General features: G+C 36.6%; 1 protein-coding gene and 1 long non-coding RNA gene across 3 annotated transcripts in view; both read left to right on the top strand.

Annotated features, from left to right (window-relative positions):
• LOC114804671 (uncharacterized) overlaps nucleotides 1–6,750 on the top strand; it is a 90,010-nt gene extending 83,260 nt beyond the window's left edge. Inside the window, exon 3 of the long non-coding RNA XR_008470612.1 lies at nucleotides 5,540–6,750. This is a non-coding gene — a long non-coding RNA (uncharacterized LOC114804671). The remainder of the gene's footprint in view (nucleotides 1–5,539) is intronic.
• A 1,318-nt stretch (nucleotides 6,751–8,068) lies between these two features.
• Nucleotides 8,069–14,832, top strand: LOC105217887 (uncharacterized). Of its 2 annotated transcripts, none has more exons than XM_054227459.1 (7): nucleotides 8,069–8,434; nucleotides 11,155–11,218; nucleotides 11,279–11,362; nucleotides 11,457–12,326; nucleotides 12,382–12,901; nucleotides 12,960–13,060; nucleotides 13,126–14,832. In XM_054227459.1, exons 1-7 carry the CDS (start codon nucleotides 8,231–8,233, stop codon nucleotides 13,200–13,202), a joined length of 1,920 nt encoding a protein of 639 aa, XP_054083434.1. In that variant the 5' UTR covers nucleotides 8,069–8,230; the 3' UTR covers nucleotides 13,203–14,832. The 2 variants fall into 2 exon arrangements, with proteins under 2 accessions (XP_054083434.1, XP_011191428.1); XM_011193126.3 differs by having other exon boundaries at nucleotides 8,073–8,434; nucleotides 11,279–11,392.
• The last annotated feature ends 705 nt before the right edge of the window (nucleotides 14,833–15,537 follow it).

The raw sequence follows: 15,537 nt of genomic DNA, 5'->3' as shown, positions 1-15,537 counted from the left end.
ATCCGTTCTAGTTATCGTGTCGTTGTTGTTGCTATTACCTTAGTATGCGCAGTATTTGGACTAACGTCGTTGCACGGTCGTCTCTTTCAATCGAAAATTTTGTGTTGTGTAGACGGAGGCAATTTGTGGTACACTCATTTTTGGTAGGCTCATGAGTATGACACTCTCCTCAATTAGCAGATGAATTGTCATTGAAAAGATTTCGATGTTCGCGATCGAAAGCGCAGAACTTGGTCGAGCAGCTCCTCAATTTCCTTGGATCATATTGAATATATATAAAACGCCTCCGTTAAAACTTCGCTTCGCAAGCTATTATACTATTGATCTCACGAACACCCTAGTCTACTGCAGTGGTTTGAGAATTGGCATTTTATTTTTGGCGGTATAGATGGTAGGTTATTTAATTGACTACATGATTGAAGAACTGTTACCATATTGTTTTTCCTTTACGAACTCTTATTCGATGATCCTACTTCCACCAAAGATCCGGTCAAAATCTTTTGTATCCAGGTGAAGAAGATAAGGATCAGTCCCCTAGTAAATAGTTCTTTTAAATTGGGGTTTTATATCATTGGATTACAAATCAATTCTTAAATATTACTTGAAGATATACTTTCTACAATATTAATTATAATAGTACATAGTTTCAGAAGCGCTGAAAAATACTTTGAAATTATTTGGTCGATTTGTCCTCGGATATGCTGGGCTTCTTCTCTTTGATGTTTGCGTACTTCTAGCCATCATCTTCAGCGAGAAATGTGTAGGTGTCTTCAGTTAGTGTACAAAAGTATAGGGTCAATAGATCGCCTGGACAGTCGGGTCTACTAAACAGTTTTCAGATTAATATTCATCCATGCAGTGTCCACTCGAATAACCATTCCACTGCTACAACAGCGTCAACAACGAGGGATGTTATGGAAATACATACAGTTGAAGGTCCCTAACACTACTCATCATAATCCATAAAAAAAACTACGAGTTAGAGAGACTTCCGAGTTAGGGAAGAAAATTTGTATGAAAGTTGACTTATATTGTTAATTCAAGATTTCGAGTTATGGAGAAGTTCGAGTTTGGAAGTTCAACTGTATTTTGACCAAAAGTAGTACTCACTTGGGTGGTTTGTTTTGGTTGAAAAGAATAACTACAACTGGTTTTTGGTTGAAAAGAATGAACAACTGTTTCTTGTAATATATTAAGATAATATAGCGTTAGACACCTTAGGGAGAAACCTTAGATCTTAGTTATATGGATTTGAGTATGTATCATACGTCTTCAAATTATAGAGTTTGCCTTAAAATTTTCGGAATAACACGGGTCTTAGAAGTGAGAAGATGAGATAATTTTATGAATAGCGTTTCTTGCCTGAAATACCAACTGTGATGATATTGTTCATATATCCGATATAACCTATGTGTTAGACTGTTGTAACAAATAAGAAAATTCATCGAGCCGTTCTGTGTTAGATAATAATTTGATCTATTTTATATGCATCTACACATATTTCATCACTAATCGGTGGGTTTCTCTTCTTTCTCGCTCTTTTCTTTGGTTTTATACAACATTTGTTGTTTCTGTAGAATTACGACCATTAGACCATATCGGTTTGACTACAATTATTTACAGTCCATTTTTTTCCGTAAGGCCAGTGACTCTATGGAAGTAAAATCTATGGTTTCTTCCTAGCATGGAGTCATATGTAGAAGTTCACGTAAGTGAGGAAAGTTTCTGACTGTCATTCACTTGGGAGTGGCCAGGAACGATTCTTTTACATGTGGCTCAAGCAGCTCACGACTTCCGGTCTTAGACCAAGTATCCTCTGGGTAGACAACAGACATCCGTTTGGAGGCGAGCTAAAGTGAGAAGGCGAAACCCGCCTATGCGGTTGTGCGTAGGGTTTGGGACCCACCACATAAAAACACCCCCCAATGAAAAAGAAAAAACAGCCTCGGATGAGAGACCCCAATTTTGATGACGACCACTGCAAACGTTTAAAGGACTACGAAATAAGGGCATGCACCTGGAATGTCCGTACCCTTAATTGGGAAGGTGCCTCTGCCCAGCTGGTTGATGTCCTCGTAAGTTTGAACGAGGACAAGACGAAATATCTCCTGTCGTCAAACAAACAGTCAGCGCATTCGCGTCTTGTCAGTCATAACTTTGAAGTTGTAGATAATTTCGTCTACCTGGGAACCAGCATTAACAGCAATAACAATGTCAGCCTGGAAATCCAACGCAGAATCACTCTTGCCAACAGGTGCTACTATGGACTAAGTAGGCAATTGAAAAGTAAAGTCCTCTCTCGACGAACAAAAACCAAACTCTATAAGTCTCTCATCATTCCCGTCCTACTTTACGGTGCAGAAGCGTGGACGATGTCAACATCCGATGAGACGGCACTAGGAGTTTTCGAGAGAAAGGTTTTGCGGAAGATTTATGGTCCCTTAAGAATTGGCAACGGCGAATACCGCAGACGATGGAACGATGAGCTGTATGTGTTATTCGACGACATAGATATAGTCCAGCGAATAAAAAAACAGCGGCTACGCTGGCTAGGACATGTTGTTCGAATGGATGAAGGTGCTCCAGCTCTGAAAGTATTCGATGCAGTACCCGCTGGTGGAAGCAGAGGAAGAGGGAGATCTCCACTCCGATGGAAGGACCAGGCGGAGAGGGACTTGGCTTCGCTTGGAATAACCAATTGGCGCCAAACTGCCAGAAGGAGAGATGCGTGGCGCGCTGTTTTGGACTTGGCTATTACCGCGTAAGCGGTGTCTACGCCAGTCAAGAAGAAGAAGATTCTCTTCGACCTTCCCTATATTAAATACATATCTAGAATTTATAATAAATACTCCATCTTTGGCCATATTGTAATATATAGAAAATCATAAATCTCATACGAGAGGAGCTTCCGGATGATCTAGCTATCCCGTATACTGTGCTTATTTGTATGTTGTGTAGTTAGAGAGCCGAATACTTACGTTCAAAACAAACATATGTATGTACTTTTGTAAATATTTTTCTTTACAATTCCTGAAAAGCAATTTCAACAGCTTTTACTTACTTATATTAATGATTCTCGCTGTTCAGATTGGTGTTATTGAAAAATTTAGATAGGAATACTTATATATGATTAGTCATTTCTATTGCATTCAATAAATCCAATATAAGAGTATATCAAAACAAATTTTGCTTGCTGCATTCAACTATTGTTTATTGCTAATCTATCAGCGTTTCCGTTTTAATATTTGATTTAGATTTTCCTTGGGTTAGAGAACCCTGACACCGTTACCTGAAAGCTTAATGAAGTGTTCCACATTTTAGTTTGTTGTTTTTTACTTTTTGTCGATTTATTTCATGTTTATGTTTTGATATACATATGTACATACAGACATACATATGTTTTTATCGTTATATCTATATCTATATGTGAAATTTTACATAAGTTTATTAATCACTGCGTATAGTTGCATTGTGTTTATTTTTTTAATTCATAAGTTCTATGCACTTTGTATTTTCCAGTGAAGCCTTAGTATGTAAACAAAAACAAACCGTTAATCTAATGGCATCCCGCTGATTGCATTCCACTCAAATGTTTTAGCTTTTGTTTAGATGGATTGTTGTTGTTGTCTTTCTTTTGGTCAGATTTTTCGGCGTCTTTTATTAACTCGGTGTTTTTGGCATAGTTGCAGTTCAATATTGAAATATGCAATCAATATTTTGAAAAATATAAACACTTAAGGGGTTAGAAGTAGTCAGGATTTAAAAAAAAATAAAATTTTTTTTTGCATTTTTGTGTGTAATATCATAAAAATATCCTTTGAAGTTGAAGTTGGTCCGATAATTACTTTTCGAGATATTAGACAAATAACAAAGAGCGCTCGGGCAATACAACACGCTAGTGTGAAAGTTTAAATGCGTTTTTCTCAAAACTGTGCTTTTTGAAATTGAAATTTGACAACTCTACAGCTTTTAGAATACATAATTATCCCGGGCCGGATCGAGGCTTTTTTGTTTTTTCAGGAATTTCGATTTTTTGAGACCAACTATTGATTTTTTCCCAAAAATTTCCTGAGGCCGCCACTTTGTTAATTTTTGAAAAAAAGAAAAAACTTTGACCCGCCCAGGATTATCTATTTATAAAACATTTTTTTCCTATCCGATTGATTTTGGATGCATCTACAAGGACTTATTAATGTCACCGCAAGGACCTCTTTTGGGTTAACACAAACAGCTATAACTTTAGAAATTACAAATTTTTCTTTCAAATTTTCATGACTTCAAGTCAAAACATTGTGTAATCATGCCTTTATCAGAAATTATTTTTATCAGAAATTTCTCCAAGTTATCCAATGTATACTGAAACGGCTTAGTTTGAATGTAACTGTGGTTAACGTACGATCTCTATTGGACTGTTAAAGGCGCGGGTTCATTGTGATACCAAAATACTTCTAGATATGGATCCTTTAGGTTAATCGATATCGTTTGATCTAACCTTTGTATTTTTTAAAGATTTCTGATTGAGATAGTCGATTGTTTTTGTCGTATGGTTCATAGACAGTTTAACTATAGACAAAAGTAGTTCTATCGAAAGTAGTTGAGTACTTTGCACATCACTCCCAAAATCACATCCAAAGCAATTTATTCAGAATTGATTAATGCGTTATTAGTTTTGTAACGAAAAACATCTTGCAATAAGAAGAGTCACCGAAATTGTATAGACATTGTTAGCTCGAGTCCCAATCGAACTTTTTATCAGCATTTGAGGATTCATTCATATAAAAAGCCCCCTTTATCTCTGACTTTGCGGTGGTCCTTTATCTTCTCACAATTTCTTTCTAGTCAGAATCGAAAACAAATCAAAGTTTCACAAACTTGATGTATGCTCGGCAATATATCGTTATACATATATAACAATTAAGTAACAAAATGCAAAACCCATAGCAGAGTAAATTAAATATATGTAAATTATTATAGTTGCAACAGAGGGCGTTTTGAAGATTATAGTGGAGTTCCAACTTCGTAGATACAATGAAAATATTTCCCACATTTGCTACAAAATATGATCTGTTCATTTCATTTATGATATATGGGCCTATAGACAACAAGAGGTTTTTATGAGAACAGAAACAAGTTGTTGGGTGCCATATCCGCATCAGAAGTTTCTTCTTCTTCTAATGAGGTTATTATGCACCATTGCAAACCAAATACAATGATAGCCCATTTTCTGGTTTTCTCTCTCAATATTAGTCGATGAATATTTCATGCGCTCGATCAACTTCATTTTGGGTCCTCAAAAACTATTTTGTAGATTTTCTTTTGCCTTTTTCAACAAAAAAGGTTGCTTTATTAACACACAAAATTCATTCTAACCCTATTATTTATAAGAATTCATTCTTATATTTTACAAAAAATAATATTTTATAGACTTCTAGTTTCATTTCATATATATAGCCACACACATGCAACAACATCTGCGCCATATACATATGTATATAATTTAATGCATGCATGTGTAGTGACAATTTCATATTCATTGCAGCGAATTAAGACGAATTTGCCGCAATTCACAAAATTAACGGCATTAAACATACACACCTACAAGCAAAACACATGCGCATTTGTTGCTTCCGGCTTTCGAAATCAGCAATGTAAACAAAACGAAGAAAAGTCGATGGCAAAAAACGGAACGAAAGACGAGGCAATACATAATAATATTAAATCTGAGAGAGCATATTGAAAGCGGAAAGCAATTTGTGGTGAAGAAATGCTATTTTCGCCGCGAAAACAGAGACAGAAGAGAGCGCGCCGCCAAAATGAGCAAATAAGTAGAAAGAGAGAGTATAAGCGCATAATAGAGTAGTGAGAAGTGTAAATAAAAGAAAGCTAGTTGAAATGCTAGCCGGTGTGAGGCGAAAGCTTAGAAACAGCTGATGACGCGTTGTAAACAAATAAAAAGTTACACATACGCCGTGTGCATGCGCTCACATGGACTGACAGCTGGTGGTTATGTATTTGGATGTGTGTTTGAATGAAATGTGTGTGCTAAACAAGAATTTATGTTTGCTTTGGAGAGCAATTATTTATGGGAGTGCGCCCTCTGACATACTCAATCTCACATTCTCTCAATTTTTATGCTTTCAACGCGCTCTGGCTCTCAGCGTCGCGCTATATTCGCTCGTTTGTATTATTTATTTACGCCACGTGCTCGTGGCGTACTTCACTCGGCTGTCATGCCTTTCACATGACTTCGGGCAACGGCGCGACGAGCGCATTTAACGCGCCTAAAAGTTGGCATTGATTTCATACGCTCCACACCGACACACACACACACACACACTTGTTAAGCACCTATTGTAGTTGTTTTTGGGTAGCAGCGTGAAAGGCGCGTCGTTTGTTGCTATACGCTGCGCTGGAGGAGCGCACACACCACCGAAGGACAGCCGTTATGTGTACAATTGAAGCTTTGGCAGTCAGCTTAGCCTTGTCGAACGCGGCGAATGCCCGTCAGTGTTGCTGCAACAGCGAGTTGTGCAAAAGCTGCAGCAGTCAAAGTGTAAACGCTAAGTGAAGTGGAGACAAGTTTGCAGTGGAAATTAAATAATTTTATAAGTGAGTGGAAAAAATTAATAAAATGTTGTAATGTTGTTGTTGCTAATATATTTTGCATAGCAGAAAAGTTAGAAGCGTGCGTTTAAAAAGTGCCTTGGCTATTAGCAATAAAAGTAAATGAAAGGAGTTGGGCAGCAAAGAAAAAACAAAATCACAAAATATTGAAAAGATTAATAATTAATAAAAACTAATTATTAAGAAAATTAATAAAATAAAAAATTAAAAATATTAAAAAAATAAAATAAAAATATTAAAAAATTCTAGAAAAATAATTTTTGTAAAAATAATAAAATTAATATTAAATTAAAATTAATAAAAAAAAATATTTAAAAAAAAATATTAAAAAAATATTAGAAAACATTTTAAAAAATTATTGAAATAAAAAAAATATTTAACAAAAAATTGTTAAGATATATATAAAATTAAAAAAAAAATATATTAAAAAATAATAAAGAGCATTAAAAAAAAATAATTAAAGCAATAAAAAAAAATTAAAGAAAATCATTAAAAACAGCAATATTTAAAATAAAAATTCACGAGCAACTAGCTCTACAATTTGGGTGAGTTTCTAGCAAAAAAAAATATAAAAAATTCTCAAAAACCATTGCGGTAATACGCCCCAGTGTGTCATGTGTTAATTAAGCTGTTTACACGCCACCCCGCTAACCGTTATATTCCCAACAAGCATTTTATTGCACTCAACACAGCAGAGTTGTACAACCTTGGTAGGCGTGTCCGTCGCTGCTTGCCAAATTATAACCTTCAAAGAATTGCACAAAGCAGCAGCAGAAGAAAAAAAAACAAATTTTCAATTCAGCAGCACCTTTGACGAAATAACTGGCCATGTACCGCGTTGGAGGCCTGAAAACATAAAAAAAACGTACGTACATATAGACAGTCATAACCGTAAAGAAATTATGTGTGTGTGTATAGCTGCAGCGGAAAAAATCGATATAACATCAACAATAAACAACGGCAATGCTGCTGCTGTCCCATAAACACATATAAGTAACAAAGCGTACACACACACAGACGCACACATGCACATGAGCGCCAAACATTTAGTGCGTTAGTGTGCTGTGGCATGCCTCTGCAGTCGCATATTTGCATGTACGCGCGTTCTATCGCATATTTCTACCGTCGCTTGCCACGCCAGCCAGCCGCCAATTGTATGCCGATAACGTAATACGATACTCATAGCGCCAGTTGGTTGCGCGTTCTTACCATATGGACATGTGCAGCTGACCAAAAATTGTGTGCAATTGTGCTGACTATAACAAAAAAAAATATTTAATTACAATTACTAAGTAATTCAAATAAAAATTATTGAAAAAAAATTATTAAAAAAAATATAGTAAAAATTGTCCATTTTAACTGCTGAACGCAAGATTGAAATAAAAAAAATAATTAAAAAAATATTATAAGCAAATAAACAATATTTTAAACAAAAAAAAATCCAACATAAAACAATAATTAAAACAAAGAAAATTAGAAGCAAACAACAAAAAAACACACACGCATGCATTTATGCAGCACAAGGTCACATACCAACAAACACACACTAACACTGCGGCACCTACACGGCGTATGAACAATTAATTAAGTGCAGCGCTTGGAGTGAATGCTGAACAACAAGCATAACAACAACAACATCAACGGCAAAAAGATGGTGGACTTAAACACATGTCCACCTACGCCACCGGGTGGTGAACGCTCGAAAATTAAAAGCTTTATGGGCCGTACTCCCGGCATTGGTATATTGAAGTCGAAATTTCTAACAGTGCTGGGAAATAGCAATGAGCTGCTTAACGGTATTTCGAATAAGGTGAGTTAAATATAGTAATTCAAAAACTATATCTTCCTTGGACGAATTGAATGTTTTGAGAAACTCGTAGTTTTTTCTTTTTAATTTTATATTTTGGTTACATTTTAGGTTAGATAGGTCCATTCATTCCAGATTTCACTTACAGAGATAGATTAGAGCCCACAAGGAACTCTCTTAGTACTCTATTAGTAGTAATAAGTTGGTTACAGAGTGCCTTCCTACACATAGTTGTAGTTTAATGTCGATAGTTTAATAAAAGTTGCTTCAGAAGCTCCCGTAAATAGCATAACTGACGACTTAAATCTTACCAGACCAAATATATATTGGCCCAACTTCATGGTCTTGCATGCTCTAGAAGCATTGGACAGGCAGTGGATATGAGAGGAGACTTAGGCGTGAAGCATGCAAAATTTCTAGTAGTTTTGATTCGTAGTTCCATATCGAAGTTTTCTACTAATACTTTCCTCGAGGTTCATCTATGATTTATATGAAAAACTCTCCTAAAGATGATCTTGACTATACTGACAATGCTGTTACTGGCCTCATCCATATTAGACGTGAGACTTTTTCATATTCCTAAGAATAAAGAGAGTTTTCTACTAATACTTTTCTCAAGGTCCATCCATGATTTATATGAGAAACTCTCCTAAAGATGATCTTGACTATACTGACAATACTGTAACGATGATCCAGCCTCATCCATATTAGACGTGTGACTTTTTCCTATTCCTAAGAATAAAGAAAGTTTTCTACTAATACTTTCCTCAGGGTCCATCCATGATTTATATGAAAAACTCTCCTAAAGATGATCTTGACTATACTGACAATGCTGTTACTGGCCTCATCCATATTAGACATGTGACTTTTTCCTATTCCTAAGAATAAAGAGAGTTTTCTACTAATACTTTCCTCAGGGTCCATCCATGATTTATATGAAAAACTCTCCCAAAGATGATCTTGACTATACTGACAATGCTGTTACTGGCCTCATCCATATTAGCCGTGTCACTTTTTCCTATTCCTAAGAATAAAGAGAACCTATCTTAAAGGTTTACAAGCATACTAGTAATCGCAGAAAGACCCAAGGGCTATACCATACATCAAGTTTCAGAAGTGTTTCGACTATTGGAAGGATCCTGACATAAGTGCATAATATCGAATGGGGACTACTTTGAGGGCGACTCCAGCCTACAGACGAATGAACAAATATATTTTTCAAAAAATGAAAATTCCCGTTATTTTTTGAACACAGCACGTATAGGCAATGCAGATATACGTGCTATCAGATTGTCTAAAAAACCTTAGATAGAATTTAACACCTGACCGTTTTTGTAGATTATATTACGCTAATTATTCGGAGCTTTTATAAATTGATTTCAATGAATATAGTGTTTTTGAAATGTTCTCGAAATTAAGTAATCAAAAGAACGAAATTATGACATTTATATGTTTCTAATGCACTTCTTTCACACTCTCCTGTACTTGAATCCCTCAATATGTTTGCATAAACCAATGGCTTTATGGATTATTTTAGTACCATTCGCTACTATTTTCGTTTTAATAACTGTGCGACCAACACACCCACACAGTTGCATAAAAAATAAAATATGCTTGACATCATTCAATAACGCTTAACATTTACCTCGACTGTCACCCGCTGTGACATCGACCGATTGTGGCCATTCAGCTGCAGCCTACTTACCGCTGCAGCCAACGACAAAGCGCACACAAGCCAGTGTCTCTACTCGCTCTCTGTGTTTGTGTCGGTGTGTGCACTGTACCATGGTTAAGTTCAGGGGCGCCAAACAGGTCCAACCGACAGACCGGAATGTAGAATATTACTTTGCTGCTTTTTTCTTCTTAATATATGCTGTCGCTCTTTGATTTTTGTTGTTTTATGTTGGCTTTTTTCTGAGGACATCAGCTATGTTTGTTGGCATTTGCTGTTGCCACACAATTCGATTGTGCCATTGTCGAGGCCATTGTGCAGTGGCACATCTGGGTTAAGTTCATGTAAAAGAATTATGTTTGTATGTAAGTGACTGCAGAGAGGGCGAGTGTGATGGCAGAAAGTGGGTGTGCAATGAAACTGGTTGGCTAGTGGCCTTACATATATATAGTTGTGAGGTTATGTCTGTAAGCGATTAGTTAAATATTTATTAAGAGGAAATAAATAAGTCAATGGTTATTGATTCACAATTGGGTGTCTGTGTTAGTAAGGATGCTATCATTGCTGAATGCAATCTTTATTGTCTTGTGTATATGAAGACGCCTTAAGCTGTCATCTTGAACTTATCTGATAATACTCAAAGATCCAAGTACTGTTATAGGAAATTTCGATCTTAAGTTTAGATTTATGCCTGAACTGCATATGTCCAGCCCCTATAAACTGAGAGGACGGTACTATGTAACTTGCCACGCTTCGTCAATATCATACCTTGGAGAGTTTCTCATGTAAATCATCATAAATCATTGATGGAAAATCCATCATCCTTCCAGGATTTGATCGGATTTATTTAAATCGTCGCTATTTCCGAGCTGAGATTTCATGATGTAATTCTCTGAGAACTTGACGGTGTTTTCTAATAGACGACCCTTGTTGTGCACTTATTCTAAATGTGCTTTGTATGAGTTAGGGCTTTCACTTGTATGAGATGTAGACTTGGATTACGATTAATACACTTCATAATCTCTAAGACGTATAATTTTTGTCTTTACAGCTTACACTCAGCATGAGCTCTAGCGAATCGGAGTACTGCGATGATGACGAGGAGGTTCCTACATGTAAGCATAAAAACAATAATATTTTCTCGTTTCTCTATAATAAAATTTTATCCTCCACAGTTGATGAGACGATTGATTATACGAAAATAGATTACGAGTTTCGACGCATTAAGGCGCGGAGAGCGCATGAAGAGATCATATCAGGTCGGTTTCGATATCCCAACTTATTACCTAGTGAGTATAATAGTTATTTTCCGTAACTCCGAAGTAATATATGTATTACATAAAATTCTCAAAGGACCACGCTTGGAGGCTTCCCGCACCAGCGCACGTGATAAAAATAAACGTTCCGATTCGAGTTCCTCAACTTCCAGCTCTACATCGTCTTCATACTCGCCGCCTGTTAATCGTTCGCATGTTAGTAGCACTACACGCTCCAATTCCATCGAGTCACGCCACTCAGGTGGTTATGGACGTCCGGGACGCGCCATACCCGGTGCACGACGTAGCGAACTCGACATACAAAGAGATTTATCACGCATTACGGACTTGTTGAGCGTGAATGCCAGCGCACCGCATATTGATGTGCAACCGCCATCGGATCGTGAATGCGCCAATTCGACTGAACAGCGCAGCCATCCCACGCACTTGCATATGGATACAGCAGCCATGACACAATCGGGCACCAGTATGGTGGTGCCGCCACGCAGTCGCAACTCGAATAGCAGCACTGTGACCAGTTTGCGCGATGATCCTGATGTGCAAGCGAGTCCCAGTATCGAATCTACCGATTGGCGTAATTTCATACGTTCAGAGTCGCAGAACTCAGTACCTTCATGGGCATCATCCATCAGTTTGGACTGCCGCGCTGGCGAGGAACCGGTCAAGGAGTTCATGAAACGTTTCATTGAGGTGCTTTTTTCGAACGCCTCAGCAATTGGACTGGAGTTGAAAGCGGAGTTTGGCGCATTGGCGCGCATCGATGCGGGGCGACAGTGGTTTACACGTTTCCTGCTCGAACAGAAGACCAAAGCGAAGCGTGTAGACGAGGTGACCTTCCATTCGCTGGTGCAGTATTTCGCCATCGTCTTATTTGAGTGTGGTGAGAGTGAAGACTACTCACCGGCGGCGTTAATCATGAATACCTGCTTTATATTCTACAATGAAAGTGAGTATGTGTGGGACTCGCTTATCAGCTTTACCATTCATTTTCATTTCTACAGTTGAAGTTCCTGGCTGTGAACCGTATCGCCAGTATCTCTACATTTTTATGCGTCAGCAACCGATATGGTATAGTCAACGTTTTTGGGGCGCCGCATTTTTCGAGGCTGTGCAAAGTGAACGCGACCATCGTTTGGCAATGCGTAAGCGACGTGCTGAAAGGAAGCAACGTAATAAAGCACAATTCATAACAAAGATAGCGGTCGAGTCCAATTTGACTGAGCATGCGCCAGCTGAGGCAACGAATGAGATTGCATTGTCAACGGATGTACCAGTTGATGGGGAAATCGCTTCCACGTCCAGTTCCTCACATCATGGTAATAATGTGGCCTTAAAGGTGCTGTCGACGAAGAAATCCGCTTCACAGACCAGTGCCGAAGATACCTCAGCGGTTGGTGGTGCTGGTGCTTCGGCTGAGTCCACAGCTTTGGTGGGTGCGTCGAGCGTGGCAGCAACTGCTGACAAGCAGCATACACATCTCGATCCGCATTCCATCGAGAATATTGTATTTCGACAACTGGGGTGAGACGAAGTGAACAAGTGAGATTCATACTGCTAAAATAATGATGTATATTTCCAGGGCCTTCACATGCAACATGCACTCATTGGGCCTACCTCAAGATATGTGCCTAGAATTTTTGAAGAAACAATCGGCAACGGCAAGCCATACTTTATCAAAGGGTGAGTTTGGCCAACTTTGTTATTAGAAAAACCAAATGCAACTCTACACTAACTAACCTTTACAGAGAAAACCAAACTCATCAAGGATAATATATTGCGCATGTACCATGAAACCGATTCATGGGGCGCTAAGGTGTCCTGAGTTATTTTATCCGTTAACTAAAATATATTAACTTCAACATTCCAGTAGTTAGTTAAATTCTATTAAAATTAAAACTAGTTACATTTCTAACGAAAATTATAATAGGTAAAATTAATACTAATATATACTTATACTATTAATATAAAAAAGTATTTAAGTATTTTGTTAGGGGTGTCCTTAATTGTATTAATTTCATATTTGTGCATTCTTCAAAGATGTTTTGTGTGTACAGGCTGGTCCAAATAAACAGTGGTTTCGTTTTTAATTAAGCTCCGTACAATTTGCCAATTCTCATTTACAAATGAGGACACCCCTAATGTACAGATATATGTATATAATATAGAAATATTTATATATTATAGAACTTTTTAATAATTCGTGTAAGCAAGGTTAAAGTAAAGAAGGAATGTGGTTGTTAGAACTTTAATTTTTTTAATCTAATCATTATGACGGCGTGATATGTGAAAACATTTCAATAATTAAAGAACAAATGCAACTCATAACCTACCCTAATGTACACATACAATACAAACTTATAAATCTTTATGGTAATAAAACGGAGGAATATCAGTGCATATATTATTATAAACAATTTGCAATATCAAAGGAAATTGTGATATAAAGAGTTTAAAATTTTTCAAAAAGAACTATCAAAAATTATTTCGACTTACTTGATTATCTTTAAAAGCTACGCGAATATGTTTATAACCTATTAGTAAATATTATATAATTTTGAATTTTAATAATATTTAGAAAATTAATTATAGCAAAATTCACTGAAATTGTACTAAGAAACCATACTGTATGAGTTTAAAACAGAAGCGTCGGAAACTTAAATTGTTGGACATTAATTTTATTCATAATTGATTGAAATATTTTATTTAAATTTGTGATTTCCATTAATTTTTTTTAACTTTTTTTTAAATTTTTATTTATTTTCCAACAGAAGGAGCGATGGAATTTAAAATTCAATTATAATCTTAGTATTTTTTTTGGAAATTATCAAATGTATGCTGTTGTGAGAGCGATCGAGGAACTGCAGCTGTCTGTCAAAAACAGCTGTTATTACCAAATGACAGCTACGCACTGAGGTGAAAGTCAAATTACATGCATTTTGACAGCTTGTAGAAATGTCAGTTTGGAAATTCCTAAGCTACAAATTAATTTTAAGAAAGTAAATTCGATTGATCGCTGAAACCGGTTGTAAAGATGCGATTTTTAAAGAGTATTTTTTAAATATATCAGCTGGTCGTTAAGCTTAAGGTTGAAGGTCAAGTGAAACTATAGTTGGCCTCAGCTTCATTTTTAAACTTTCATATCAACAATTTCAAATTGAAACGATGTTGTCATAAAACTTGTTGACTTTTTATGCGAACAGACTAATTAGCTAATTCATTTATGTTTTATCAAGAGAAAATTAATTGAATAGCAAGAAATGAGCAGTATAATCAAGAAAAGTTTTCAAGTCAAGTACTTAATCAGAAGAAATTATTATTTTTATACTCTCGCAACAAAAGTTGCTAAAGAGAGTATTATAGTTTTGTCCACATAACGGTTGTTTGTAGGTCCTAAAACTAAACGAGTTAGATATAGGGTTATATATACCAAAGTGATCAGGGTGACGAGTAAAGTTGAAATCCGGATGACTTCTGTCCGTCCGTGCAAGCCGTAACTTGAGTAAAAATTGAGATATCTTAATGAAACTTGGAACACGTGTTCCTTGGCACCATAAGAAGGTTAAGTTCGAAGATGGGCGGAATCAGACCACTGCCACGGCCACAAAATAACTAAGCCATAAATAAAGTAATGAAAATAAAATTTGGAACATAGGATCGCATTAGGGAGGCGCACATTTGAATGTAATTTTTTTGGAAAAGTGGGCGTGACCCCGCCCCCAAATATGTTTTTTGTATATATCTTGCGAACCAATAAAGATGTATAAACCAAACTTTCTGCTGTCGTTTCTTTTAGCCGTTTCCTTATACAGTCCAAAAATGAAAGAAATCGGATAGTAACCACGCCCACCTCCCATACATAGGTTAGGTTGAAAATGACTAAAAGTGCGTTAACTCACTAACGAGAAACGTCAGAAACACAGAATTTCACAGAAATGATAGCAGAAGTAAGCTGCACTCAGATCTTTTTACAAAATGGAAAATGGGCGTGGCATCGCCCACTTATGGGTCAAAAACCATATCTCAGGAACTACTCGACAGATTTCAATGAAATTCGGTATATAATATTTTATTGACACCATTGACATGTGTGGAAAATGGATGAAAACGGTTCACAACCACGACTACTTTCTTTATAACTCAATTTTGAATTCCATCTG

The sequence above is a fragment of the Zeugodacus cucurbitae genome, chromosome 3, assembly GCF_028554725.1.
Source record: "Zeugodacus cucurbitae isolate PBARC_wt_2022May chromosome 3, idZeuCucr1.2, whole genome shotgun sequence".
Taxonomy (NCBI): domain Eukaryota; kingdom Metazoa; phylum Arthropoda; class Insecta; order Diptera; family Tephritidae; genus Zeugodacus; species Zeugodacus cucurbitae.
Note: the sequence above shows the minus strand (reverse complement) of the source record. Positions and strands in the feature narration are given on the sequence as shown.

Coding starts and splice junctions, on each gene's coding strand:
- LOC105217887 (XM_011193126.3), top strand. CDS start 8,231: ATGCTGAACAACAAGCATAACAACAACAACATCAACGGCAAAAAGATG. Junction 12,327..12,381: donor CTTTATATTCTACAATGAAA/GTGAGTATGTGT, acceptor TCATTTCTACAG/TTGAAGTTCCTGGCTGTGAA. Junction 12,902..12,959: donor ATTGTATTTCGACAACTGGG/GTGAGACGAAGT, acceptor GTATATTTCCAG/GGCCTTCACATGCAACATGC.